The 26,436-nt window shown below is 46.4% G+C and overlaps 4 protein-coding genes across 10 annotated transcripts; 3 read left to right on the plus strand and 1 right to left on the minus strand.

The window, feature by feature from the left end:
* The first annotated feature begins 134 nt into the window (after positions 1 to 134).
* arhgap45b (Rho GTPase activating protein 45b) lies at positions 135 to 7,841 on the plus strand. Of its 2 annotated transcripts, none has more exons than XM_088393841.1 (24): positions 135 to 621; positions 1,470 to 1,710; positions 1,808 to 1,990; positions 2,356 to 2,496; positions 2,557 to 2,641; positions 3,207 to 3,279; positions 3,377 to 3,449; positions 3,520 to 3,651; positions 3,773 to 3,834; positions 3,915 to 4,025; positions 4,099 to 4,179; positions 4,248 to 4,412; positions 4,539 to 4,676; positions 4,764 to 4,954; positions 5,020 to 5,114; positions 5,246 to 5,332; positions 5,409 to 5,510; positions 5,646 to 5,809; positions 5,887 to 6,075; positions 6,147 to 6,284; positions 6,357 to 6,607; positions 6,685 to 6,922; positions 7,005 to 7,116; positions 7,285 to 7,841. In XM_088393841.1, exons 1-24 carry the CDS (start codon positions 349 to 351, stop codon positions 7,617 to 7,619), a joined length of 3,660 nt encoding a protein of 1,219 aa, XP_088249967.1. In that variant the 5' UTR covers positions 135 to 348; the 3' UTR covers positions 7,620 to 7,841. The 2 variants fall into 2 exon arrangements, with proteins under 2 accessions (XP_088249967.1, XP_088249968.1); XM_088393842.1 differs by lacking the exon at positions 135 to 621 and adding an exon at positions 1,070 to 1,292.
* Positions 7,842 to 7,942: 101 nt separating this feature from the next.
* polr2eb (RNA polymerase II, I and III subunit E, b) lies at positions 7,943 to 9,738 on the minus strand. Its single transcript, XM_088393852.1, has 8 exons — positions 9,550 to 9,738; positions 9,127 to 9,301; positions 8,943 to 9,058; positions 8,791 to 8,871; positions 8,647 to 8,705; positions 8,426 to 8,504; positions 8,153 to 8,221; positions 7,943 to 8,071 (listed from the first exon to the last, which is right to left on the minus strand). Exons 1-7 carry the CDS (start codon positions 9,604 to 9,606, stop codon positions 8,156 to 8,158), a joined length of 633 nt encoding a protein of 210 aa, XP_088249978.1. The 5' UTR covers positions 9,607 to 9,738; the 3' UTR covers positions 7,943 to 8,071; positions 8,153 to 8,155.
* A 915-nt stretch (positions 9,739 to 10,653) lies between these two features.
* On the plus strand, positions 10,654 to 12,489 carry gpx4a (glutathione peroxidase 4a). The gene is made up of 7 exons (XM_088393853.1): positions 10,654 to 10,827; positions 11,034 to 11,128; positions 11,195 to 11,339; positions 11,404 to 11,555; positions 11,637 to 11,661; positions 11,796 to 11,855; positions 12,118 to 12,489. Exons 1-7 carry the CDS (start codon positions 10,777 to 10,779, stop codon positions 12,154 to 12,156), a joined length of 567 nt encoding a protein of 188 aa, XP_088249979.1. The 5' UTR covers positions 10,654 to 10,776; the 3' UTR covers positions 12,157 to 12,489.
* Positions 12,490 to 12,871: 382 nt separating this feature from the next.
* On the plus strand, positions 12,872 to 26,243 carry pip5k1ca (phosphatidylinositol-4-phosphate 5-kinase, type I, gamma a). 6 transcript variants are annotated; one of them, XM_088393843.1, is made up of 19 exons: positions 12,872 to 13,257; positions 18,550 to 18,578; positions 18,741 to 18,827; positions 18,895 to 19,025; positions 19,092 to 19,209; positions 19,503 to 19,655; positions 20,269 to 20,568; positions 20,632 to 20,840; positions 20,911 to 20,994; positions 21,070 to 21,118; positions 21,398 to 21,482; positions 21,742 to 21,903; positions 21,974 to 22,112; positions 22,181 to 22,213; positions 22,296 to 22,415; positions 22,875 to 23,100; positions 23,376 to 23,444; positions 23,958 to 24,047; positions 24,542 to 26,243. In XM_088393843.1, the coding sequence occupies exons 1-19, from the start codon at positions 13,131 to 13,133 to the stop codon at positions 24,542 to 24,544; spliced, it is 2,214 nt and encodes a 737-aa protein (XP_088249969.1). In that variant the 5' UTR covers positions 12,872 to 13,130; the 3' UTR covers positions 24,545 to 26,243. The 6 variants fall into 6 exon arrangements, with proteins under 6 accessions (XP_088249969.1, XP_088249970.1, XP_088249974.1 ...); XM_088393844.1 differs by having other exon boundaries at positions 22,878 to 23,100; XM_088393848.1 differs by lacking the exon at positions 23,958 to 24,047.
* The last annotated feature ends 193 nt before the right edge of the window (positions 26,244 to 26,436 follow it).

Raw genomic sequence — 26,436 nt, forward strand, 5'->3', positions numbered from 1 at the left:
ACGCACTGGTCGATTTGTGCGGTTTAATAATAATAATAGGGGTCTATTTTGCATCGTAACGCAGGTGAGGCTGGTCGGCGGAAGGATACCCCACTTGACACTTGACGTGAATGCACACGTGCGTTCTGATGACTTTTGATTGCGTTGGAACTCCTCCATCACTGATTTGTTTGTGACTTCAAAGTTGGATCCTTGTTTTTTGCTCTTTTATGTCTTGGAGGGAAGTAACATTTCAATTAAATGTTAGTCTAATTCAATAAAGTAGCACCTTTCCGGCGAATTCCCTCCCACCCCCCTTGAGGAAACAGGCGGCGCGGAAGCTGGTTGTCATTGAGCCTACGCGGTTCAATGTGCGACGGCGCGAGGAAACCGACGCGTCGACACCATCCGTGGACTCGGACGGATGCCTACGACGCCTACCCGCTGAGCAGCGAGAACGGTGGCACAATACCCAAGTGGAGAGTGGGGGGGTGGGTGGGGGGTCTGTACGTCAAACTTAAGGGCGTCGGTATGGACGGCCGAGGCACCCTCAAAATGTTCGCCCGCAAGAAGCGAGAACTTATCAAGACACCGTCCATCTCCAAGAAGAGTCGGAGCGGAAGCCCCGGACCGCCAAACACGGTGAGGGGCTTGCTTGCTTTTACGGGGCTTAATTACGAAGACCCCATCGCTTCACACCCTGCGTGTTTTGGGGAGTTGTGGTCATGGGTGCATCCGTGCGCACTTGGAGCGAGTGTGTGCGCAATCATAACTTTCTGTGTGTTTATGTACGAGCACGTCTGCCATCTTATTTGGCAATCCATCACTTGCATCAGACTTTCGATTACGCAAATCATCCCTCGAAGAGTGGACATGACAGTCAGCCATTTTATGTGTCACATTAGTTTGGAATTGCTGTTAAAGTGCCAATTTTTCTATATGGGAATGCAGTGCCAATGCACCACATCCAAGATTATGGATGAATAAAAGTTTGTAAAGCTGCCACGTCTTGATGTTTGTGTGTGATTGAGTGAACACCCTCGAAACTGTCACTTTTCGTGCGCGTGTTTGGCGTCAGATAACATTCAGTCCAAGAGAAGGCGTTCAGATGTATTGTGAATGGGTGTGTTGCAAGTCAGGCTGGAGTGTCGTGAAGTGTGTGTGCATGATAGGTAGTGGGGAAGTGGTCAGGGGTGCTTTGAGGTTGTATGGCCACCATGAAGCGGGGGAGCAAACACAGCTACAAGCCCTACAACATCAGTCTGAGGGCCAAGAAAGTGGGCAAAGAGCGATTGGACGTGTGGCTTAAACAGGTGAGTATGGAAATAAGATCGGTCGCTAAAAATGATTATTGTAGACGAGATGTATTTCCTCACATCTCTGCCGCACCCTTGGAATCAGGAAGTGTTGCTGTGCAGGATCTTGTGAAAGTCTCCTGTCAAGACGATGTCAAAACATGAGCCATTTTGTCTCTACTCTGCGCCCCTCAGCTGTCCATCCTCCAGGAACAGCCGCGGAAGGATGGCGGTGACGTCACCCTCTCCTCTTCGCCCGCGTATTCCTCCTCATCCTCATCCATACTCACCCCAACTTCCACGGGGCCCCTGGACCCCTCGCTGTCCTGCCCGGGCACCCCGAGTCCCCAGCACTCCAAGCTGACACCCGGCACCGCATCCTCCACCGCCACCCTGAGGCGGCCGACCACCCTTAGCCGACACGCCAGCGCCGCGGGTGAGTAGACACAAGTAGTTTGTTTCTTCTGACTGAAGCACTATTAGAAGCCCTGACCTACATTTACAACCTAAATTCTTTCCCCCCCCCCCTCCAGGTTTGACTCTCCAGTCATGGGTGTTCACCAAAGGCCAGGCCAAAGGAGCCTTGACGCCGCCATCATCCGAAGGTCCCGAGAGCGCCGCCATTGAAGTAGAAAACATCCCTGCCCTGCTCAGAGACGTGGCGCGTTTTGCTGAGGCTGTGGAGAAGCTGAAGGACGTGGTGGTGCTGGCCGAAGGTAGCTGAATACAAATAATCCAATGCTGCTGGTTTTTCTGTGCCCCGTAGTTCCCTGGAGACCAGTTCAGCGTGTCGCTTCAAGTCAACAGATATAACGGCTTTCCATTCTTATTCATTTGAGCTCTCTCCAAAATGGCCGACCTGCCATACCGAAAGTCACCTGCAACGCATATTCATACACGTACTATGTGGTGGTGTGTTACTGCGACTTTCATGTTCTCGCATCCTTCTAAACAGGAAACTGCTGCGTCTAACAGCAGGCCTCACTCATCTGCCCGCACTTCCGCACAGTACATTACGGGGTTAACCCGGGTTCTTCGGGCCCAAGTGAAGAGCTGACTCAAAAAGTCACTTGGTACGCAGGTACGGAGAATCAGCGGCCCGTCGCCCACGAGTGCTTGGGGGAGGTTCTGCGCGTCTTGCGGCAAGTCATCAACACGTACCCCTTCCTCAACACGGTGGAGATCCTCACCGCTGCCGGGAAACTCATATCCAAAGTCAAAGGTGAACATGGCATGTACAAGAATTTGGCATTGACACTAATTTGTTGTTTTGTTCTTTTAGGTTTCCACTATGAGGCGTGCAACGACTCGGACAAAAAGGACTTTGAGAAAGCCATCGAGACCATCGCGGTGGCCTTCAGTAGCAAGTGAGTAGCCTGAAAACAGAAGTGTGTTGGAAATTGTGTGCGTGGAAGCTGGGGGGGAGAAGTGCGTAAATGGTGACACATTTGCATGAGGCTGAAAGAACGACAACAGGAAGTGGTTTTCTTGTATGCCACCACTCAAAACGTTTGGAGGAGATCAATTGGATGTTCTTTGTACCGTATTGGGGTGCAAATGACGCAGAGCAGCTATCATGTTTTTTTTTTTTAATTAGTTTTATTATAATGTGATAAATCGAGTAGTCTTTGTTGCCGTCGTAGCTGGTCACATGTCTTTATCAACTGTCAGAGAGCAGCAAGAGGAAGTGAGCTGTCGCACAGTTGAAATGTCTGATGGCTTCGTTTCCTCATCCACTCAACTGTGCTCAACTTTACACTCCCTAAAGAAAATACAAAAATAAACAAGCACATATGTCTGCTTAATCTGTTTCCAACCACAAAAAAAAAAGTGACAAATTATATAGTTGCTTTGTCAAAGTCGGCATGTTTTGCAGAAAGTTAAATTGAAATGGTTAGACGAAGCTCTGATTTTATTTATTTATTCATCCAGCGTGTCCGAGCTGCTGATGGGCGAGGTGGACAGCAGCACGCTGCTCTCGTTGCTGCCCACAGAGAAGAGCCGGGTGAGTGCCTGCCGGGCTTGTTCTCCTCCGTTCAGCTCCGTTGTTGATTTGTCACGATGGCAGCGGGACAATTATGGCCTTTGTTTACGTTGCGCAGTCTATGGAGAACTTGTATGGCGCTGCAGGCCACGAGGGCGGCGGTCAGCTGGGGAGCAACTCGGACGATATGGGTAGGCAGCCTCGTCCCGTTTGACCTTTCGCTGTAAACAGGACTGTCGGCGTAATCTTTCCAATGTGCAGGCAACATCGAGGGAGTGGACGTGATCTTGCAGCGCAGTGAGGGCGGCGTTGACTCCGCTCTGCAGTACGCCAAAACCATCGCCAAGTACATGAAGGATCTCATCGGTTACGTGGAGAAGAGAACCTCGCTTGGTGCGATTTCTTTGCGACTTAAGTCTTGAATCTCTATAAATGACAAAGATAGTCAGATTATGAAAGCAAAATCCTTAAATTTTATAGTCCCTTCATACCAAGTGTGTCTTTGTCCCATCAGAGATGGAATTCTCAAAAGGTCTTCAGAGATTATACCAGTCCTGCAAACACAGTATAACACACGTGAGTTGCAAGATAACGATTCATCCGTTTTTGTGCACCTCAATGCAGTCAATGACTTTGCTCTTATCCCCCCCCCGAAGCCCCACATGCCCCTCTTCTCCATCTACTCGCTCGCTTTGGAGCAGGACCAGGAACAGAGCGTGGGTCTCCAGCAGGCCAGCGCCACCCTGCACAACCAGACCTTTATTCAGGTTGCTGCGAGAATACATTTTTGCGTCGCCAAAAGCCAAACTTGAACATCTCCTCGTGTTTGTCGTCACGCAGCCGCTGATGCAGCGCAAGCAGGAGCACGAGAAGCGTCGCAAGGAAATCAAGGAGCACTGGCTTCGAGCAAAGAGAAAACTGGTAGGTCTTTGAAGACCTTGCGAGCAAGTGACGGACGGCGTCTTGAGTGTGAGCCGCTTATCCCGTAGATGGACTGTGAGACCAACCTGCGCAAGGCCAAGCAAGGCTACATGGCGCGCTGCGAGGACTACAATGCCAAAGCGGCCGCCAGCCGAGCAGAGGAGGAGGGGCCGGGAGCCACCGCCAAGTCCTTGGACAAAAAGAAGAGGTTGGAGGAAGAGGCTCGGAACAAGGTGATCGCCGCTGCTTCCTCTGTCGTCTCTGTTCAAATCAATTATTTTTTTTATTCATTATTTGAGGAGGTTTTGACAGAAAAGCTATGTGTTGTTTTAATGAGTCAACTTCCACTTTGAATGTAGGCGGACGAGGCGGAGGCCACCTACAGGACCTGCATCGCCGACGCCACGGCTCAGATGATGGAGCTGGAGCACACCAAAGTCACGGCGCTGAGGCAGCTGCAGGACCTCATCAGACAGAGCGACCAGACGCTGCGCTCGGTCCGACCCCGAAACTCGCGTGTCTTATCTTTAATGCCTTTCCACCGACGTTTTCCCCTCACTGGTGATTTTCACCGCAACTTTCAGGCCACCATCTCGTACTACCAGTCGATGCACATGCAGACCGTGGCGCTGCCCGTCTGCTACCAGACTCTGTGCGAGAGCAGCAAGCTGTACGACCCGGGCCAGCAGTACGCCGCCCACGTGCGAGACCTGCAGCTGCCCGACCAGCCCGCCGTCTGCTACGCCTTCGAGCCTTACACCAGTGCCACTTCGCCGTAAGTGAGGCGCCCGTCGTGACGGTGAGGTGACACTTTTCATGTATCGTGTCCAATGAATGCAGCGCCATCTTCAGACCGAGGAATGACAGCTTCAACACGGAGCAGACGAGCCGGGCGGATAACGTCGCCCCAGGTGTGGACACGGATCGCCATTCCAGTGAGTCGTGCCTCTCGTCATCACCAAAATCTCCCAATCTCAGTTGTTTATTTAAAAACAAACAAAAAAAAAAATCTAACAAAAGTCTCACTCCTAGAAAAGATTGAAAATATTCAATATTCCGAACATAGGGCAGGGTCATAAGTCGTGGGGATCCACGGTGAGTGATGACAGCGTGGGAGCGGACGGTGCCCTGGAGTCTCCAATCGCCAGCACAAGTGCGCCAATCACACGAGTCGAGTTCTTCTCTCTCTGAAAAATATCTTGACACGTGGCTTCCTTTCACGTTACCAGCCGACATCAGCAAAATTGCCCGGACGTCATCCACCGGAACCGTGTCGTCCAACGAGGACACAGACGACAAAGATGGGAACGTGGCTTCGTTTGAGACGCCGAGTAAGACTTTTAGTTTGGAGGTCACGTGCCAAAGATGGCGTTTTGGGTCACTGTTATGGGTAAAACCCATCTGCTCACCTGATTGTGGGATGGCAAATCTCTGTGCTTTACTGTGTGTCTTTAATCCTTCCGCAGACATGAACGGCATGGACCCCGACGTGGTGGTCTCCACCAGACCTTTCCGAAATGTGGGCCTGTCCAAAGCCGCCCAGACGCACCGCCTGAGAAAGCTGCGCACTCCCGCCAAGTGCCGCGAGTGCGACAGCTACGTCTACTTCCAGGGCGCTGAGTGTGAGGAGGTGAGGGAAGACGTCGCAGATGAACAAAAAAAAAAAAGTCATTCCTCAAAGCGATCTCCTTCATGATGTCCCCGTAGTGCTTCCTGGCTTGTCATAAGCGCTGCTTGGAGACACTGGCCATCCAGTGCGGCCATAAGAAGCTGCAAGGCCGTCTGCAGCTCTTCGGCAGGGAGTTCTCGCAGGTGGCCAGCTGCGCCAGCGACGGCATCCCTTTCATCGTCACCAAGTGCATCTCGGAGATTGAGAGGCGGGCGCTGAAGATGAAGGTGAGAGAGTGTTTTGGCTCCTCCACCTGACGCGTTTGCTTACTTGTACGTACGTGTGCGCTGGGCCGCAGGGCATCTACCGGGTGAACGGCGTGAAGACGCGCGTGGAGAAGCTGTGTCAGGCTTTTGAGAACGGCAAGGAGCTGGTGGAGCTGTCGCAGTGTTCGCCGCATGACATCAGCAACGTGCTCAAGCTCTACCTGCGACAGGTCAGTCAAAGCGCAAAGTCAATTAAGTTGATTTTGGGATTGCGCAATAACCCCTGCTTGCTTGCCATCCAGTTGCCAGAGCCCATCATGCCATTCCACCTTTACAACAGTCTGGTGGGTTTGGCCAAGGAGAGCGTGCAGGCCGACGCCGACCACGAGGATCCTGCCGGGCCCCCGGTAAGCAGGGGGGCTCAGCTGGTGGACCTGGGCCCCGAAACTGAGCCGGAGACACTGGTGCTGGTGGACAAGCTGAGGGAGCTTCTGAAGGAGCTGCCCAAAGCCAACATGGCCACCCTCCGATATCTGATTCGCCATCTTCGGCGGTGAGGAGGAGGACGCCACGGCTCCCGCCCCGTAGCGTCACGACACCTTCCTTGACCCGCGATCTCGCTTGTTTTAGGATCGCTGAGCTGGAGGAGGAGAACAAGATGAACCCCAGTAACTTGGGGATTGTGTTCGGGCCGTCGCTGTTGCGTCCTCGTCCCACGGGGGCCACCATTTCGCTCTCGTCTCTGGTGGACTACCCCCACCAGGCTCGCGTGGTGGAGGCACTCATCGTCTTCTACGCCTCCATCTTTCAGTCCAAGATCTCACACAGCCACAAGACCTGCCGATCTACTTCGAGCTCTGCTCTCTTGGTGAGCAACCTACCACTAATATTTAATATTGTTGCTGCAACAATGGTGTTGCCGATGTGAGCTTTCGATGACATTTGTGCAGATGGCGCAGGTTCAGGTCGAGGATGTGACCAGCAGTTCTGCCGACGGCGAGGAGGTCGCAGGCCCTCACAGGAAGAGCAAGTCGGAGTCGGACAAAATGGACGAAGGCTGCGGTGAGTTTTGTTTCATCAATTCTTCCAAATGCTGCGCGCAATCTACGTTTTAAAACAATTTTGAGTTGCTTGTTGGTTTTCATTTTTGTTGTTGCACTGCATATGTCTACTTGGATTGAGCTTGTCTGTGTGATGTCCTACACTGACTTAACGTGGGTATCTCCTCAGGCTCCATGGGATCCACTGAACAGTTCCCTGACTCAGACTCTGAGCAGGATGAGGGCGCAAAGGTGCCGGATGAAGAGCAGCAGCTGACCTATCAGGACAGCCTGGAGCTGGACGGCACTCTGCCGCCACCTAGTGGACCTCCGGACGATGACTCCAACGGGGGCGAGGTTGAGGGCGGTCTGATCGAGTCTCTGGCCGAGCTAAACGTCAACCAGTCCAACAATTATTACTACTGCTCGCCGCTGCCAGGTCGCTCCAGAGTGCTGCTGGCCCGCCTGCGTAGTAAGAAGATGATGCTCAGCAGAAACCGAGCCAAAGAGCCCGAATTTGTGTAATGATCACTTTAATGCTCTTTAATAATTTGCTTTTTTTGCAGTTTTCAGCAGCGCTCAACTTTTCTAACTGGACTTAATTGGCACACATTCCTAAGTGATTTTATTGCCTTAAAAGTGCTGCTGGTTTTATTTCAGCACTTGTTTTGATTTGTCGCCATTTCAAATTCATATTACTTTGTTTTATGTGTATTAATAAAAATTACTTTTTTTTTTTCTTTTTAAGAGTGGCTTATGTATTTAAATGCTCAGCAGCTTTAACTTACACGTGCAACAGAAATGTTTATCCACAGCCCTGATCTAATTGGAAGAAATCACTCTGGCTCTATTTTCAATATATTTTATTTGACAAAATTCACATTTTAGAATAGAAATGAAAAAAGGAACAAAATCAAAACAGGACTCCGAGGGATGAGTGTGTCTGGAAAGACGTTTCGAGTCTTCCACGGTGACATCTGGGATTTGAAATATTAATAGTCACTGTTACTGGTCATAATCAAAATATTGTATCTGTGTCTGATATGGACGACTCTTACCTGTCACTGCACCAGTCTGTAGGTGATGTACCGGCCAGCAGTCTCACTCGGCCTGATGATTTTCACCACCTTTGCAAACGTGAACGACTGTCAAATATTCTAACCTAAGGGTGACTTTTAAAAAAGGTGCATCACAATTCCAAGAGGGGAAAAATAACAACTGCGGCACAGCCAGACCTTTCCCCGTCTTGCAGTAAGTCCACCTCATGCTCTAATTGTTATTCATGACACTTTCCCCTTTTCACCTTGTGTTTCCAAGCTATGCTTTGTTACCTGTCCTCTCTTCAAGCCAAAGTAGCGAGCCACTGGATCTCCAGCCTGGATCCTGGGCAGCTGACTCTCCTTGAGTTTACTGAAGTGAGTACATTAAGGCAAAAAAAACCCGCATACATACATTACCAGTCAAAAGTTTGGACCATTTCTCATTAGATAGCATGTTTATACAACCTTTTGACTGAATATGTGTTTATACAGTGTGTACATTAAGAGGATACTATCTTGCCAGGAGCTCCGTCACTTCCTCTTTTGTCATGACGATGTGTTCTGGTACAAGCTGACCAACAGAACATAAACAATTTATTTTCCTCAGAGTGTTTGCATTTCTACAACCACAACAAAAATGTTGAGCTGTTTTCAACCTCATGTTCTGTGATGTTGATGAGAAGCTCCTGCTGGAGAAACTGCTCCAGGATGTACTTGGGTGCCATGTCCACTAAAGACTGAGAGGTATGTACACTCATGAGTACACAAACACATCAGTATTGTATGGACAATCGACAATATATCAAACCTGTTTTGCAGAGGGCGTCATGCCCATCTGGACCACAATGATGGCCCGTGTAATGTTCTCCTCCTGCATCCTCTGGCAATACATCTTGATTGTCTTGATGCCCACCTTGGTCTCCTCTGAAAAAGATGCAATATTTTAGGATTTCCGCGGTTTTTTTTCTGCCTCCCAATCTTTAGAAGCTTACCGGGGAAGAAAACAAACATCTGGTCGGTGGGATCATCGTTATGCGCCACCAACACAGTGAGGTCCGTGCGCCTGGGTCGACTCTCGCTGGGTTTGTCTCCAAATTGACTCTTGAAGTCGTCCAGAGTCTGGTCCAACTCGTCCTGGGTCACAAGGTAGCCTCTGTCATGGCATAGCTGTAAAGTACAAGTAGTTAACTTAAATAAATTTGACATCACCGCTCATCACTCGTCAATCACAGGTAGTTAATACTTCGTATTACTGATTTTCTTTGAGTTGTTTTCATTGTGGGCACTGACGGAACAGTGAGTTCCCCTTTGCTGGTATATCTAACTAAATCGGCTTTAATAATGGTCAAAGTTACGAGATGGCAGCATCGGCGAGCTAACATGTTAGCTTCAAAACAACCACACGAAAAACTCACCTGCATGATGGTCTTGCGAATTTTCCACAATCTATAAGTTTCCTCTTCGTCGTCCATACTTTATCCAACGAATCCTTAGAGATTTAGTGAAATTATACTTCAATTATTAATCATAAATTGGGTATCTTGTCGCTGCTTCCACCCGACCCACGCGAGCGTTTACTGGCGCTAGTTGATGACGTCACAGCAGCGTCCCAGTACAGGATGTGCAATTACAATAAAATCAACAAAAACATAGAAGGAAAATAAGGAACGTTGACAATAACATGTTGTTATAGTCATACAAAGTAAAAATATTTGTATAGAAAACTATTAAAAATGTAAATTGAGGTTTCATAACACACAAGCGAGGCGGGGGGCTTCATTGTTTTGCTCAAAATGTGCTCCTCCACAATGAGGCCGTTATGCTTAATAACAACATGTGCGGCCGTGTCTACTATTGGGGTGTCTTTGGCGGTGCTTCTCTACTTTCTTATTCCTTCTACGGTAAAGTAAAATATTTATTTGAGGGTTGATCTTTGTGCCTGAAATGTGTGCTTTTGTTATCAGTGCATCATGTTGACACACTGTCACTGAGGACAGCAGCACTCGTATCAGCATTCAGTATTTATTTTATCTGTTTGCCTGCAGAGAAACATTAAAAGTATCGATTTGGTATCTTTTAGATAGAACTGGTCGGGCAATATTAATTTAAAGGGGTTATATTACGGAAAAAAAGAACACAAGCAAATTCGGCACCTGCTCCGGGCACCGTGACCACAAGAGGGCCCTAAAGAGCAATAAAAACAGTTATTTAGATGATCTTTTAACAAAGTTCGTAGATGTGATCACAAGTTTTGGAGATATTTTAAAGTTTAAAAACGAGCCAAAATTCCAACTCATGACTTCTCAGCATCAGACTAGTGCACCTCAAAATATTATGAAACCTTCAATCAGAGTCCCAGAACGTATCGTTCCAAATTCTTATTTTACAAGATCCTTTTATAAGCCTATGATAATGTGGTGGACTCTGGACCACCGAACTCGTGCATAGCTGATGTGGATTACAGGTCAGGACTGCAGAACATCAGCTATTGGGTAACGGCAGCTTATCAGTTGAGTCACTGATCCCCCGAAGGCTTTATAAAAGTCTGCAGGGACAAACCGAGAGCGTAGCGAAGGATTCTACTAAATAAGGAAGGAGTTGGATCCCTTTTTGCCTTCTGAGGAGCTTGCTGAAGGGCAGCCATGCGTCTCTTAGGCTCCACTGTCCTGCTCAGTGTCCTGCTGCAGGCTTTGGTAAGAATTCAGCATTAGTCAATGGAAGCAACAATCTGATGCATCAATGCTCTCAAAAACGGGCAGCTAGACAGACTGTGTGGGTGTGTGGAAGTTTTTGGCAAATGAGTGCACAGTGATTCACGTTTCTTTGTGTCCTGTCTTGCCAATGTGTTGTACATATGCTTTATTTCGTGTGACCCTTGTGGCTTCATATCATCCCACAGGGGGACCCAGCAGGGGATTGGAGCTTGGCCACCTCCATTTATGACTTCTCAGCCACCGATATTGATGGGAATTTGGTCTCACTGGAAAAATACCGGTGAGCCTCTACTTCCACATGCGGCCTCCGAAGTAATCACCTTAACTGTGAGTGTTCTTTTTCCAGGGGCAACGTGGTCATCATCACCAACGTAGCGTCCAAATGAGGCAAAACGCCCGTAAACTACTCTCAGTTTGCAGAGATGCACGCCAAGTACGCTGAGAGAGGTTTACGCATTCTGGCCTTCCCTTCCAACCAGTTTGCCAATCAGGTACACCCGATTTGCTGTTGTGATTTGTGATGTATGATTTATATTTTGTTCTGTCAACTGACAGGAGCCAGGCACGAACGCCGAGATCAAGCAGTTTGCGCAGTCGTACAATGCCCACTTTGACATGTTCAGCAAGATCGACGTCAACGGGCCCAACGCTCACCCGCTATGGAAGTGGATGAAGGAGCAGCCCAACGGGAGAGGCTTCATGGGAAAGTAAGACTCATTTCCATCCCCGACTTCATTGTTATTGTTCTATTCCTGCATTACATTTGTTTTTGTTTTTTGTCCCTCTAGTGGTATCAAGTGGAATTTCACCAAGGTAAAAAAAACAGCTGGTGCTAATATTATTGTTATCAGAAAACTCCAAATTGTACCATATTCTTAAATTTTGCTGTGTTAGGATTTTGTTTCAAATGTATACAAAACATTAAACTATTTTTGATATCTTTGTAGTTTCTGATCAACAAAGAGGGTCAGGTGGTGAAACGATACGGAACCATGGATGATCCAAGCGTATGTACACAAATGTCTTTAGTGGCTTTACATTATTTCACTTGAGCATTTTTAAAAAATATAAACTTAATAACAAATATATGATGTAAAGATTTAACAAAGTAAACCTTTGGAAAAATTTTGATTTGAAAAACTGGCCAGGGAATTTTCTTTATATATCAACTAGAATTTTTTAATGAGGAAATCAACATTTTCTTTAGAGTACACAAGATTCTGATTAATATCAGATTTTTATACATTTGTATCTATCTCTTTTGTGCAGGTGGTGGAGCAGGATCTTCCTCAGTATCTGAATGCCTAGATGAACCATCTCGCCGTTGTCTCGTTTCCTTCCATACGCCACCTCTCTCTTTCGCTCTGAGTCTCGGTGGATGTGGGTTCAGTTTGTCCCTGGACCTATGACAGTCTGTCCGTAAAGCCGCCCGACGGAAAAGGCAGACTCGATGCAATTGGCGTGCAAACCTGCCAGGGTCAATCATCGAGCTTTTGTTCTTCTGGACCGGAAAGAAAGGAGGGGGGGTTGGGGGACATGGGACAACTCGATGAAATGTACCATTGTCTGTATAAAAATACTCATTTTGTCATTCAACTGTAAAGAGATGTTAATAACCTTAATAAAATTAACAAAAAAGGATTTGATGAATACATTTTCCTGTGTCACACTTGGTAAAATATCTGATTCTATGGTTGTCATCTCACTTTTGTTTGCTGGATTTTGCTTAGCTTTTTTTTTCTATAGTGCTGATTTAAAAACTTATGAAATATTTGTTGCCATTTTTTGGAGTGAGGTTTTTAGTAAATATTTTCAAATATGTACTATGTATTCAGAAACAAACTTCTGAATTCACTTTCCAAGGTCTTGAGAGTCTTGGGAGTATAGTAACAACCTATATTTTTTACGTTACTTCGTTACTTACCATTAGTGGCCTTGGTTCATCAAAAATTAGGAAACGGATTTCGAGTAGCAGTTTCTTTTTGTGACCGCCAGAGGGCGTCCCTAATCCCGACTACTGAGCCATTCAGCGTTGATAGTTGAGCCGCCGCAGCCTGAGCGAGCAGCAGTGCAGTCGAGCTGGAGCCCAGCGAGCCATAGTCCGTGCAAATGAAGCCACCGTCCCTGAATAACATGTCTTCCTTAGTGATTATTTGCACCAAATAGGATTTGCCAATCCTTCTTTTTTTATTTTTTTGTGCAAGGATTCCGACGGTACGCATCGTCGCATACCTGATTCTCCCTTCCTACCGCCACAAGGACCAGCACCTCCCGGAGGCTGAATGGAAGCCGAGGGAGCAGTCGGGCTGTCGGAGGCCAGGGACGGGAGTCCTCTATCCGGGGCCGCATCATCCGATGATGCTGACACGGTCGTCGGGGTTAGCTCCGGAATGGACGCAGGAGACATGGGTAGGGTTCAACCTGCAGATGTTTTCACCAATTCCAGTCATGCTTTTTTCCCCCATCTGTGTCGTTTACATTCATTTGCGTTTTTAATCGGATTCTGTTAGGAATTTAAGCAGAAAAGCACCGACTCATCTTTAGCCGCTTAGCTGTGCTATTAGCTGCTAGCTTAGCCGAGTGGATGAGGAGAACAGGTGGAGCAGACATTCGGATTCTTTTCATTCGGAGCACATTATGGTGACTGGTCGTGCAATAAACCACACATTTCGATTGATACGTAGATATTTGAGAAGCTGGTTTTTCCGAGCTTGAAGATCCTGCAGGGTTAAGTGAGGGTGATTTGTGAGCATCTTAAACATACTGCAGTGTATGCCCTTTTAAAATACTCGTCTAGGTTTTCTTTCCTTTTTCCATCCTTCCTGCCTTCCATCCATCACAGCTACTTTTTATTCATGCATCCTTATCTCCATCCTTTACTGAAACCTCCTTATCTGCCTGTCTTCCTTCCTGTCTTCCCTTTGTCACACCTGTTTTTTTTATTCATGCATCCCTCCTTCATTTATTTTTTTGTGTATGAAATTGTATGTCGGTTGTTAGTTGATGCACCCAATTATCTTGTAGTTTTGTGTAAGAGACAAAAAAAATAAGACAGAAAATTGTCAGGTCAACTTGGGCTGCTTCCGTGTCAGTGCTGTGTGTAGCCAATAGCAACAAATGAGGGATGCAAGAGGTGAAAAGAGCACTAAAGCTGGCTTTTACACAATATAAACGTTTTTATCCATTCCATTTTTCGAAGCACTTATCCTCACTAAGGTGTTGGAGACAAAAATAAAATTGCCAGGATAATCATTGGTGTCACGAAAAATGGATGGACTTGATTTGCCATTTCAATTTGGAATAATTGTTGAAGTTTTGAATTTTTTTTCCATTTCCAGCTGCAAAAGTTCAACACAGGGGGCAGTAAGCGATGATGGGTTGTTATCATCCACTGACAGGAGTGTGCTTAGTAGAATTGAGTTTAAATGTCAGCTGCAGCGGCCTGCAGAGCTCCATTGAGCTCTCTTAATGTCACATCTTGTGCAATGTAATTGTAGGCTGCGGTGTTGAGCTAGCTCAGCTGCCTGCCCCCGGTGTGTAAACTGGCTCTTTGCATGTGGATGTATGTGTAGGCATGTTTGGAGCAGCTGCTAGCGTTCATCATTTTTACATTCTAGTGGAAGAACTAACTAACGACTGGTAAATGGTCAAACTAAAATAACAAAGCGACTAAAAGAACACCTTATATAGAAGGATTTGAATCGTTTTGGATTGCCGAGCTCTTTTAATGAAGTCCTTGATTAAATCCTTGTTCCTTTGCTTTTTTCCCCCGTTCCGCTGAAGGGTGGGAGGCGTGTGAAAATTGCTGACAAAAGCATAAATCGGCAGTTCCATCTGCTCTATCCTGATGTGTCCTTTTGCATGCTTTGCACACTCTGCCTCCATCCCTCCCCAACTCACTCCCGAATTGTATAAGTAACATTTGGAGCATTTGCCGGGATGTTTGACGTCACAAAAGAATGTAGCAGATGACTCGGTTTACTTGACGTCACCGTTTTTGGCTTCAAGTGAAGGTTGCGTGCACGATAGAAGCTCTGATCACATTTGAATGGAATACAAATAAAGTGTGTTAATACCATTTTAAATGTACTCCAGTTGTCCCTTGGTGTGGCTCACTTGGACAGGTGTAAACAGAGCGTAGTTTAGCCCTTAGCAATTAGCATCCTTCTCTGTGCAGTATTTGATTGTCGCTGCCAATAATATTTGTGTCATTAATTATTATTTGTCTTTCTTTTGGGCCATAAAGTGACATTAAACCTGGCTGACTTAAGGCTATGGATGCTGAGCTCAGCAATAAGTCACGTTCAAGTCCATCCAGCCACACTCTTCTCTGATGTCTGTATAAGGACATTTGTCTCAAGTTTGGAGATTCAGTAAAGCTCGGGAATGAAATAAAAACATTGCGCAATTGCATAAGAGGGGGAGCACAGACTGAGTGTTCCTTGTGTGCCCCCAGGATTGAGCTGATTTTAGCTCTTTGCTTCGAGAAAATTGTAAGTCTGTCTGTCCCCCACGGGTGTAGATGTCCCCAAGTTTCCTGGTGGCGTGTTGTTGTCATACACACCAGCATCAACAGTTGATTCAGAAAATGTTGCTACATGCCTTTCATGGAAAAATGTAGCGCCATCTCTTGGCCACTCGCACAAATTGCAATTAAAGTTTCAGACGATATTGATGATCACGTTCCAATCATGTGATCAGGTCGGGAACACTCTAATTCTGGCCTTTCCTGGCTTATTTATTGCAAAAAAATATATATATTAAGAGATTGAGTGCTTTAAAGTGGGAAATACAGTGCCGTGAAAAAGTTTGTGAACCCTTAGGATTTTACAATATATTTGCACTTTTTTTAAAGAAATGACGGTGACAAGTTTACAAAAGTGTTACAGGATATTGACACAAGGCTAGTTAGCATTGACACAAATCTGCAAAACCCTGTTTTAACAGGAAGCATAAGAAAATAGCAAAAAAATCAAAACACAGGTGTGAATAAGTTTGTGAACCTTTCCACCTATAGAAGTTAAAACTGACTGTGTGACATGTCTTTCAATACTAGATGACTTCGGGTAATTTCATGTGACTTGACAGACCTTAAAGCCACACTTGTTGTATACGCACCTGAATGTACTTGTCATTTAGTAGAGCTATACCTGCGTGGACACAAACATTACAAATCTAGCAATGGGAAGATCTAAAGAGCTGTCTCCAGACCACAGAGGAGCAATAATTGCAGCTCACAAATCTGGAAAAGGTTACAAAACCATAGCCAAAGATCTGCAGCTACATGTTTCAACTGTAAGACAAGTGATTTACAAGTACCAAGAACATGGAGTAACTACTTCACTTCGAAGATCTGGTCGTCCAAGGAAGATAACAGGCAGAGCAGAAAGAGAGATGGTGAGAGAAGTCACTGATAACCCCAGACTTACCTCTAGAGACCTTCAGAAATCTCTCTCAAGCAAAGGAATTGAAGTTCATGACAGCACCATCAGAAAAAGACTGGCTCAGAATAACCTTCATGGAAGGGTAGCAAGGAAGAAGCCATTACTATCAAAAAAGAATATTGCAGCTCGGTTAAAATTTGCTCAAGAGCACATAGGAAAGCCTCAAGAATTTTGGAACAACATTTTATGGACTGATGAATCTAAAATAGAACTTTTTGGCCAAAATCAAAACAGATTTGTTTGGAGACGACCAAACACAGCTTATCAACAAAAGCACCTCATCCCTACTGTAAAACATGGAGGAGGACGAGTACTCGTATGGGGCTGCTTTGCAGCAGCAGGACCAGGGCAACTTACCATCATAGAAGGAATCATGAATTCCGAGGTTTACCAAAATATTCTGGAAGAAAACGTTAAACCGTCTGTAAAGAAGCTCAAGTTAGGAAGAAACTGGATGCTGCAACAGGACAATGATCCAAAGCATGCAAGTAAATCAACATCGGAATGGCTCAAAAAGAAAAAATTCAATGTTCTGGAGTGGCCCAGTCAAAGTCCAGACTTAAATCCGATAGAAATGTTGTGGTCGGACCTGAAAAAAGCAGTGCACCAAAGAAAACCATCAAACCTTGGACAACTGAAGCAGTTCTGCAGGGAGGAGTGGCCCAAAATCTCCCCAGCTCGATGTGAGAGACTCGTCAGTACTTACAAGAAAAGATTGCAAGAAGTCATTGCTGCTAAAGGAGGTGCAACAAGCTATTAACTCTGACTGTTGGCAAGGGTTCACAAACTTATTCACAACTGCGTTTTCATTATTTTGTTATTCTTGTGTGTTTATAGTTAAAATATAGTCCTATTAATTTGTATTCAGCCATAATGGCAATGTGTCACCATTCTGTAACACTATTGTGAACTTGTCTCCGTTATTTCTTTAAAAAAATGCAAATATATTGTAAAATCCTAAGGGTTCACAAACTTTTTCACGGCACTGTATCTGAATATATAATAATTTTTTTCCCCACCAGCTTCAGACGCCAAGCTTTTTATTAGGTCTGCTTGCGTCCCTGTCGCCAAAGGCTAACCACTCAAATCTCTCTCTCACACACATATACACACACAGACACACACTTGTCGTATGATCCAAGGGTTGAGATCCGCTCTGACAGTAGAGGACAACACAGCTTTGGCTCGCTGCAGTGGAGAATACAGATAGCAGCATAAGCCGGTTGCTATAATGTCTAGGGCTGTAACTAAAGAATGTCGATTATTTTTGCCGATTAATCGATGAAGCAGAATGAAAAAATATGTTAATTTCTAACCCTCCACACACATAATGGATGTGTCCATCCTGGATGCTCGGATCACTTTGCCCCCAATATTTTGTCCCGGCATGAGAAGTGAAGACAAATCGATCGCCAGATGCTCCATCACTCTGACAAGATAATTAACAATCATCTCAGTGACATCTCCTTACTTAGCTCACCCTCTGGGACTATCTCCTATCGATTTTATTTTTGTGCCACATTAACGTTCCATTTTGTTATTTAGTCATGCAGACTGACACGCATGATGGCGCGACACAGTCCAACATGGCCGCTTGATTTAACATTCGGACATTTTCTGATCTGAAAACATTTCTTCATTCCTCCATTTTCTCACATTGCAGCATGGCTGCCGTTGCACGTGCCTCGGCGTGTTCATTCTAGCGTGACCGTGTGTGACAGCGGGAAAGCGAAGGAGAGCATGAGGAGGGGGGGGAGGAGGGGCGGAAAACAGGCTTTACTGTTGCTTGGTCACATGAGCAGTCCACGAGAGGCAGATAAAAGAGAGGCTGCACACTCAAGCTGCTCCTGAGCTTACACATCCATGCTTCGCATTATTCACATCATTTGATTCCCTCAAATTCCTCACAGGGTTTCACCAACAGACGCCGTCCGCCAATTTGACCACTAGGCCAACGTGCTGCCTGACTGGGTCATTCATTTCAGATGACTTCAAACAGGGCACAAAAGTTGCCTTGTCCATACAGGATTAACTCCTGAGCCTCTATTGCTAACCAAAACAGGAGCACCTATAGATTTAGCATATAATCTAAACAAGTTGTCATAGTGATTTTATGTTTTGGAGTTGTAAATTGATGGTTATTTATTGATGGGACAAAAAATATATTTTTTTCAGGTTGTACCCACTTGGCAACACTCATTTCATCCTCTACTTGACTGGCGTTATTAAATGTGACTCTTCTCTGTCTCGATTCTAGATGCTGCGAGGAAAGCGTTCATCACGGAGGTAATTATGTTTCGTCCTTCCATTTTCTTCGCTCAAATAAATTTGTCATTCATATTTAATTGTCACGCTCTTATTGTGCTGCCTCAAAGTGAACACCTGCTCAGCTCAAAGGAACTGAAATACAAAAGAAGAGATTCATCAATGGTCTCTTTTGCTCTTCAGATGCCGTCCTCCTCTGGCCTTCCCGGTCAGGGGAAGAAAATCGGCCACAGAGGGGTGGATGCTTCCGGAGAAACCACTTACAAAAAGGTTGCTATATACATATACATGTACGGTAGATAAATATTGAGAAAAGCATACCCCCCTTCTTCTGTAGACCACCTCCTCTGCCCTGAAAGGAGCCATCCAGCTCGGAATCGGTTACACGGTGGGCAACCTGAGCTCCAAGCCCGAGAGGGATGTGTTGATGCAGGATTTCTACGTGGTGGAGAGCATCTTCTTCCCGAGGTTGTCTACCACTTAATATGTTCTTCCCTTGCCGTATTTTTAATCAGCTTTGTTATTTGTCTTCAGCGAAGGGAGCAACCTGACTCCAGCTCATCACTTCCCGGACTTCCGCTTCAAAACGTACGCCCCCGTGGCCTTCCGCTACTTCCGGGAACTGTTTGGCATCAGGCCCGACGACTACTTGGTAAATGATGGATGGATACATTTGCATGTTCAGAAAATGGCAGTTGGTCTTCTTGAGCAGTGTGGGTGTCAGAATAAGGATGGACAGCTTGCTGATGATGCTCCTCAGCAAGCAGCCAATTCTGTCATTAAATGCAGGATTTATTTTTTTTTTTACTACAACGAAGCACTTTGAAGATGTTTTTATGGTCCGTCCAATAATATGATTACAGCTCCCATTTCCAAAAATGTGTATTTTGGGTGACTCTGTACCTTTTTGTTGTATATTTTCAATATTTCCCGTGTCCTCCGCAGTACTCCCTATGTAACGAGCCACTGATTGAGCTATCCAATCCCGGCGCGAGCGGCTCCGTCTTCTATCTCACCAAGGACGACGAGTTCATCATCAAGACGGTCATGCACAAGGAGGCGGAGTTCTTACAGAAGCTGCTGCCGGGCTACTACATGGTAGGGGAGCAGCGAAACCTTGAACGTGTACATGATTTGCCTTCTTGGGCCACTTAAAACAATGGTGGGCCGGATCTAGGCCTCAAGCCTCGAGTTTGACACCCTCATTTCCATGAGTCTTGACCATCAGACTGAGATAGTCGTACTAGCAATTCTGTTGATGACAAATGCTTTGGCCCCGGCGGTGGAGGTCTGCTTCGAGAGATAAAACCCATGCCAAGGTCAAGACAGACACACACACACACAGTGAAGGAGACAAGAAGCCAATTAGTAAGCGCTGCTACGTGCAGTCAGCTCCCCATGTCTGTCGCAGGTGGACGGACGAGTGAGCAAGCTCTTATCGCTCTTTCGGCCGTTCTCACACTCAGCGCAGCTTTTTTTCCTTTTTATCTTTGGCACGCATTAATCTGCATTCCCATACCTCCCCCCTCTCCCCCCCAACCCTTCTCACGTGTGGTGTTGTTCGACATCTCTGTGTGGCTGCTGAGGGCAAAACATGATCTTTCAGTTCCTCTTCTGAAGTCCACGCAGAAAAACACACTTTTCTGACGTGGCTTTGTAGTAATAATAATCTGATAAGTAAAAATGGATGGATGATTTCTACCCTCTCCAGAACTTGAATCAGAACCCTCGCACTCTGCTGCCCAAGTTCTTCGGCCTCTACTGCGTCCAGTCGGGCGGCAAGAACATCCGCGTGGTGGTGATGAACAACGTGCTGCCCCGCGTGGTTCGAATGCATCTCAAGTACGACCTGAAGGGCTCCACCTACAAGAGGCGAGCGTCCAAGAAGGAACGCGAGAAGGCGCGGCCCACCTTCAAGGACCTGGACTTTATGCAGGACCTGCAGGACGGACTCATGCTGGACCAGGACACGTTCAACGCGCTGGTCAAGACGCTGCAGAGGGACTGTTTGGTAAGTTAGGATAGGGACATTTGTTAGCATGCTAGGAGCTAACTGTCATGGCATTTTGCTCAGGTGCTGGAAAGCTTCAAGATCATGGACTACAGCCTCCTGCTGGGAGTTCACAACATGGACCAGGCGGAGAGGGAACGGCAGATGGAAGGGTCCCAAGGCGACAGTGACGAGAAACGGCCCATGGCCCAGCAGAAGGCTCTCTATTCCACCGCCATGGAGTCCATCCAGGGCGGGGCCGCCTGCGGAGGCTCCATCGACACCGAAGACACGTGAGCGAACCCGACCAGATGTCGCGTTTGGCGTTTCCTGAAGTGGTTTCAATGCGAATTTGTCTTTTAGGATGGGCGGCATCCCTGCCGTCAATGGCAAAGGAGAACGTCTTCTGCTCTACGTGGGCATCATTGACATCTTACAGTCGTACAGGTAAGTGGCGCCGTCAGCTTCTCTTTGCTTTACACGCCGTCAACCATATTGCTTCACCATTCTTTGTCTGCACAGGTTAATCAAGAAACTGGAGCACACGTGGAAGGCTTTGGTGCACGACGGGGTGAGCTTTTAATAACAACCAATATTGCTTGACGCTAAAAATGGGCTCCTCTTACTCATTTTGTTCCGCCTCGGCATTATTCTGCCTCCAAAGGATCTCAGCCATCAGCCGGCTGGAAAATCAATAACGTCTGCCTGTGTTTGTTTATATGCTGATGCTTGCTCTACCGAGTGGCTTGACCCAGAGACATACATTAGTAAAATGGAACACTAGAGGATCTAATTGATCGGTTAATCTGTCGGTTTTTTTTTTGTAAATCTCATTATTCTCTGCCCGCAGGACACCGTCTCAGTCCACCGGCCCGGATTCTACGCCGACAGGTTCTTCAAGTTCATGAGCAGCACTGTTTTCAGGAAGAGCTCTTGTGAGTCCATTCCGCTGCCTTACATAGTCAAAGCGCTGCCGCGTGGGAAGGAAATAGCAGATAGTCTTCAAACTGCCTTATTCGGTGCTGCTTGGCGTCATGTGGGAGAGTTCAGACGCTCTCTAGTCAAAGTAGGAGTCAACTTCGATTCCCATCCATCATAGTAACACAAGGACACGGTTCCTCCGTTAAAAATTAAAGCGGGAAGATGTCTGAAGTTGTTGCCATTGAGTTCTGATGCTTTGTGTAACATGTGCAGCTTTGAAATCATCTCCATCCAAGAAGGGCCGCGTGTCGCTTACCGTGCCAAAATGCGGCGGTCCCGGCGCAGCCTGGTCCGCCAGCCAGCTGACCTCCGAGAGAGACGAGAACATCTACGACTTGAGAGGCGCTCGCAGCTTCCCCACGCTGGAAGACGAAGGTAATTGCGTTGTTTCTGTATTCGCCGTTGTGTCTTGTTCCAATGTTCTTTTTTTGTGGACGATCGCCAGGGCGAGCCGATCTCCCGTGCACGCCTCCGTCGTTCGAGGAGGCCACCACGGCGTCCATCGCCACCACCCTCTCCTCCACCACCTCTTTGTCCATCCCGGAACGATCTCCCTGTGATACCGTCGAGCACCCGCGCTACAGGTAGCTAGCTAGCACTCTGCGCTCCTGATTTCCTTGCTTTCACTTGACGCTGTTTCATTTGACTCCAGGAGATACACGCAGTCTCTAAGCCACGATGGAAGGTAAGTTGGTGGCTCTGGAAATTCCAGAACCTGGTTTTCAGACTAGACTACATCGGTGTGTGTTATGTTTTCATGGGCGCAGGACCCAGGAGGAGCTGCGTGTGCGCGAGGAAGATCAGCAGACCATCACAGTGGAGGTGGAATTAAAGAGACACGACAGCGAGCCCACCTTCTCCATTCCTCAGCCGTCTCCTGAACCCAGGTACCCCACACAAAGCTCGTTTTCCTACATTGGTGTGTGACCTCAATTCAGCCTAAATATGAATGACGGCGCTAAAAGTGCTGCCGGGAGATTATGAGACCAATTTGGGGTAACCAGCAAGAAGAAGTAGGGCAGTGGTCCTGGGGGCCCCGAGGCAGCTCCCGTAAAGCCACCATGACCTCATTTTGGGCACATTTTAACCTGATTTTTGTTCAGCTGTACAAAAAGCGGCTCTAATCTCGTCTCGCTACACGAGAATTAATCTAAAGTGATGAAAAGTGTCTGGAAGGAAGGGAGGGCGCAGGTTTGTGAGCATCAGAAAGACAAACATCTGCATTTATCCTCTCAGCCAATCAGGTGTCTTGTTGATACCAAGGTGCACAAAGCTCCCTCGGAGCAGCGTGGACTTTCCTAATCTGTGTTTAGGAACAAGACGACCAAATGCTTCTTTCATTCCAGCAGTGAGGCTCAGGAGGCCGCCGCTGCCTCTTCTGCCACTTCTCAAGCTACCGAAGCCTCCTCCTCCTCGCCCGTCGTCGTCGTCGTTCCCGCGTCTGTCGAGGCCACTCCGTCCAGTCCCAAACCGGCGGCGGCGGAGACACCCAGCTGCGCGTCGGGCTCGGGGTGCACCAGCCAGGCTTCGGTGGACGACGAGGACGACGTGCCGGTCACGGATATCTACTTTGTAAGACCGCACACCACACTTTAAAGCTCTCCCACAAAGATCTTGATGGATGTGGTGGCATAGTAGTGAGCACTGGCTCTCTCGTTGCTGCTTTTTATCTCGAAGATAAAACTTCAGAAATGCCAACGTGTACACTTAAGCATGTTTTCGATGTTTTTTTTTTTTTCATTCTCATCTCGGCATGCCGCCTTAGTCATGTCACGTCTTTCCCTCTCATTCTTCTTTTTACACGTTTGTCCATTTGTCATCTCCTTCCCCCTCGTTATCGTGGTCAGTTCCCCGACGGAAGGACCTGGGTGGTCCCACCTCTCCGTCAGAGGAGCAAGTGGCGGTCCGGCTGGCCAGTAAGTGAGCCCAGCCAGGCGTCAGACATCAGTTTTAGATTAGACTCGGTGGTGTGCAACTTTAGACCCCAGTGGAACCTCCAAAGTAGAACGTAATTCACGACTTGCTCCTCACTGGACAAAGAAGTTTGCATGATGGTACTATCGCATATGGTGGCATTTTACAGCTGTTGCCGGAAGTGATAAAGCCTCTAATCCATCACCCTTCCCCTTTTTCATCACTCACATGACCTCCTAGAAGACCCTGGACTCGAACACACTGTGCGATAAGCGCCGCTTCTGGCTTGAAGGATTAACACGAGCTTGTCTAGGCAACATTTCCCCCCTTTATGCATCCCCTAACTTTCATTTCCTGTCTTGTCTTTTCTCCTCCTGCGACCTCCTGCATCTTTCTTCCCGCCTGCCTGCCTGCCACTGCCGCCGCCGCCGCTTATCTCTGTGCCACTGGCCCTCTCCTCTGTCCCCCTGGCGCCCTCTGCTGTGTTTGGCGTGTAAAAAAAACAAACAAACCAGCCTCCAGAGGACAGGACCTGGGTGTACTCTCCGCTACACTATGGCTCAGAGTCTAAGGCCCTGCCAGATGGGGATTGGGAAAGAGAGACAGTAAGTGAGAAGCAATACACCGTAACAGAAGAATCCTCCACATGTGAAGCAGTTTCGATGCTTCTCAGGTCCATCAAACAATCCCCGCCCCGCCCCGTGTCTCTTCAGTAGCAAGCTGCATGCACCATGCCACGTCATCAGCCTGCTCAGATGATCGCTATGCAATTGTAAAAACAGAAGCCAGAGAAATTTTTGCAAAAAGCCAAAAATATTTCAGAATCATCTTTCCCCATTGCAATGAATGGAAATGGCATTAATTTATTCCAAACACCCAATTTTTCCAATAAGAAAAAAGTAGGCAATTAATGCCAATTCTAATGAATCCTATATCAAAAGAACAGTCACACAAGAGATTGATAAGGATCCCACATCTTGCAATAATAATATCATGCTAACATGCTAAGTATTAGCATAATGTAAGAAAGCTCTTTGCTTGTCATCAGACTATATTTCCTATGCATTGACTGTCTTCATTCATTCCTTTTTAATTACAGTAAACCCTGCTTACTGACTGAAAGGCATGAAGGGGATCGTCCAGCCCAAGTCCAGAACCTCCTCAACACTCGAATGCAATCTTTCTGTCTCAAGAGGAGGGAGAGAAATCAACACAGTGGCGTAGCAGACAGGTCCCTGCCATTTACGTGTGATACTTGTGTTTACGTGGCATAGTACAAGTATGCTCGTGTGTTGTATGTTTTTTGACGTGACACACATACGTCTTATTTCACTTAAAACTTCGATCGGGCTCGACTTCAGTTGCCCCCGAGGCGGCTATGTTGGAGCAGGACATGTTGGTGTGGGTTGCCATTGTCACTTATGTGATGGGACATGTCAATTCGCCATTAATTCAAATATATATATATTGGGAATGCTGGGCGGGGGCCTCTCCAACATGGCTGCCGCATATTGCCAACCAGCTCAAAGCAGCAAGCTATAATTGATTTGCAAGTTATTAATACTTAATGTATTACTCTGCACATGTATTTATTTATTTAATATTTATTTGAGATTATTGTTCCGAGATTTTAAAAATCAATTTGCAGCCAAAGAGCTTTGATCATTTGGGCGCATCAGTGAATACGGCACTTTTCGATATCATATTTTCCCCCAAAAAAGTAGCCTGCCTTCTAATTCGATGCCATCAGCCCTAATACTACATACCTAGTCCCGTCTGCAGTCATCAAATGACCCTGGTAATGTGTCATTGTAAAAATTGTCTCATCATGATGGAGTTTTTAATAAGCAGCACCCCCCCCCCCCCTCGTTACCATGGTCACCCTCCGCCAAGTAGCTCATAGTGTTATTAATGCAGTTTATTGAATATGAATCAGATTCAGTGTGAATGGGAATCCAATGCAAACTGTAAAGTTGAACGCCTCAAAGGTCAGCAACCAGGGAGGGAAAATACGCCTCAGAAGTCAGACTACATTCCTAGTAGGAAAATCTATTAAAAAAAAATAGTGGACTTTGGTGGTTCAGCCGTATTTTTAACGCATCTTCACAAATGTTCTTTGATTTTTATGTTTTATGTGTAACGGACGATAACGTGTTGCTCACCATGTGTATTCAATCTACCGTCATCACGGCTGGAAAGCATAGCAGCAATATTTTGTACTGGTCCTCACCTCCTTTCCTTTCAATTTGCCTTATTAGATGATTTTCTTTCACTCCTGCAGTTTATTTATTTTTTCCTTCTCGTCATTGTGCTCCTGAGAATGTGTACATAAAAAAAAAAGAATATATATAGAAAGATATACAGATATATTTTCCATCGGAAATGGAGAATGTTATTTTTCTTTGGTTTTATTTTTGCTGCTTGGCCGAGAGACGATCTCAATCCGCGTGATTTGCTGAGTCATGTTCCTCGGTCGTGAGAAGGAGCTGCATGCAGCTGTTGGGTGGATTTTACTGTACATGCAAGCCAGTAGGGATTCTTCCAACTTGTTCAAGCTGTGTTGTGTGTGTGTGCGTGTTGTGTGTCATCCAATAGGAAGAGTCCTTTACAGAGACATAGCATGGTTAAAAAAATGAATACATATCAGAAATGTGTATTTATGTATGTATATCTATGTATATTCATCTATTTATACCTGAGTATAAATAGATGGTTGTATGTATGTGTGTGTGCGTGTGTGTGTCTTTGGACTCACTCAGAATGAATATGAAATAAAACAGTTCTATGAATTGTCTAATGTACACAGTTTTGTTTTTGTTTTGTCCTAGACACTCCTCTGACTAGTGTGTGGGCAGGTACTTACTATACATGGTTATTATTTTTACCAAAAAAAAAAAAAGAAGCCTTGCTATACATGGTCGTCTTTTTTTAATAATAAAAAAAAGCCTTACTATACATGGTCTTTTTTTTTTTTTTTTACAAAAAAAAAGCCTT

The sequence above is a fragment of the Syngnathus floridae genome, chromosome 13 (assembly GCF_059516105.1).
Source record: "Syngnathus floridae isolate MCC-2025c chromosome 13, RoL_Sflo_1.0, whole genome shotgun sequence".
NCBI lineage: Eukaryota > Metazoa > Chordata > Actinopteri > Syngnathiformes > Syngnathidae > Syngnathus > Syngnathus floridae.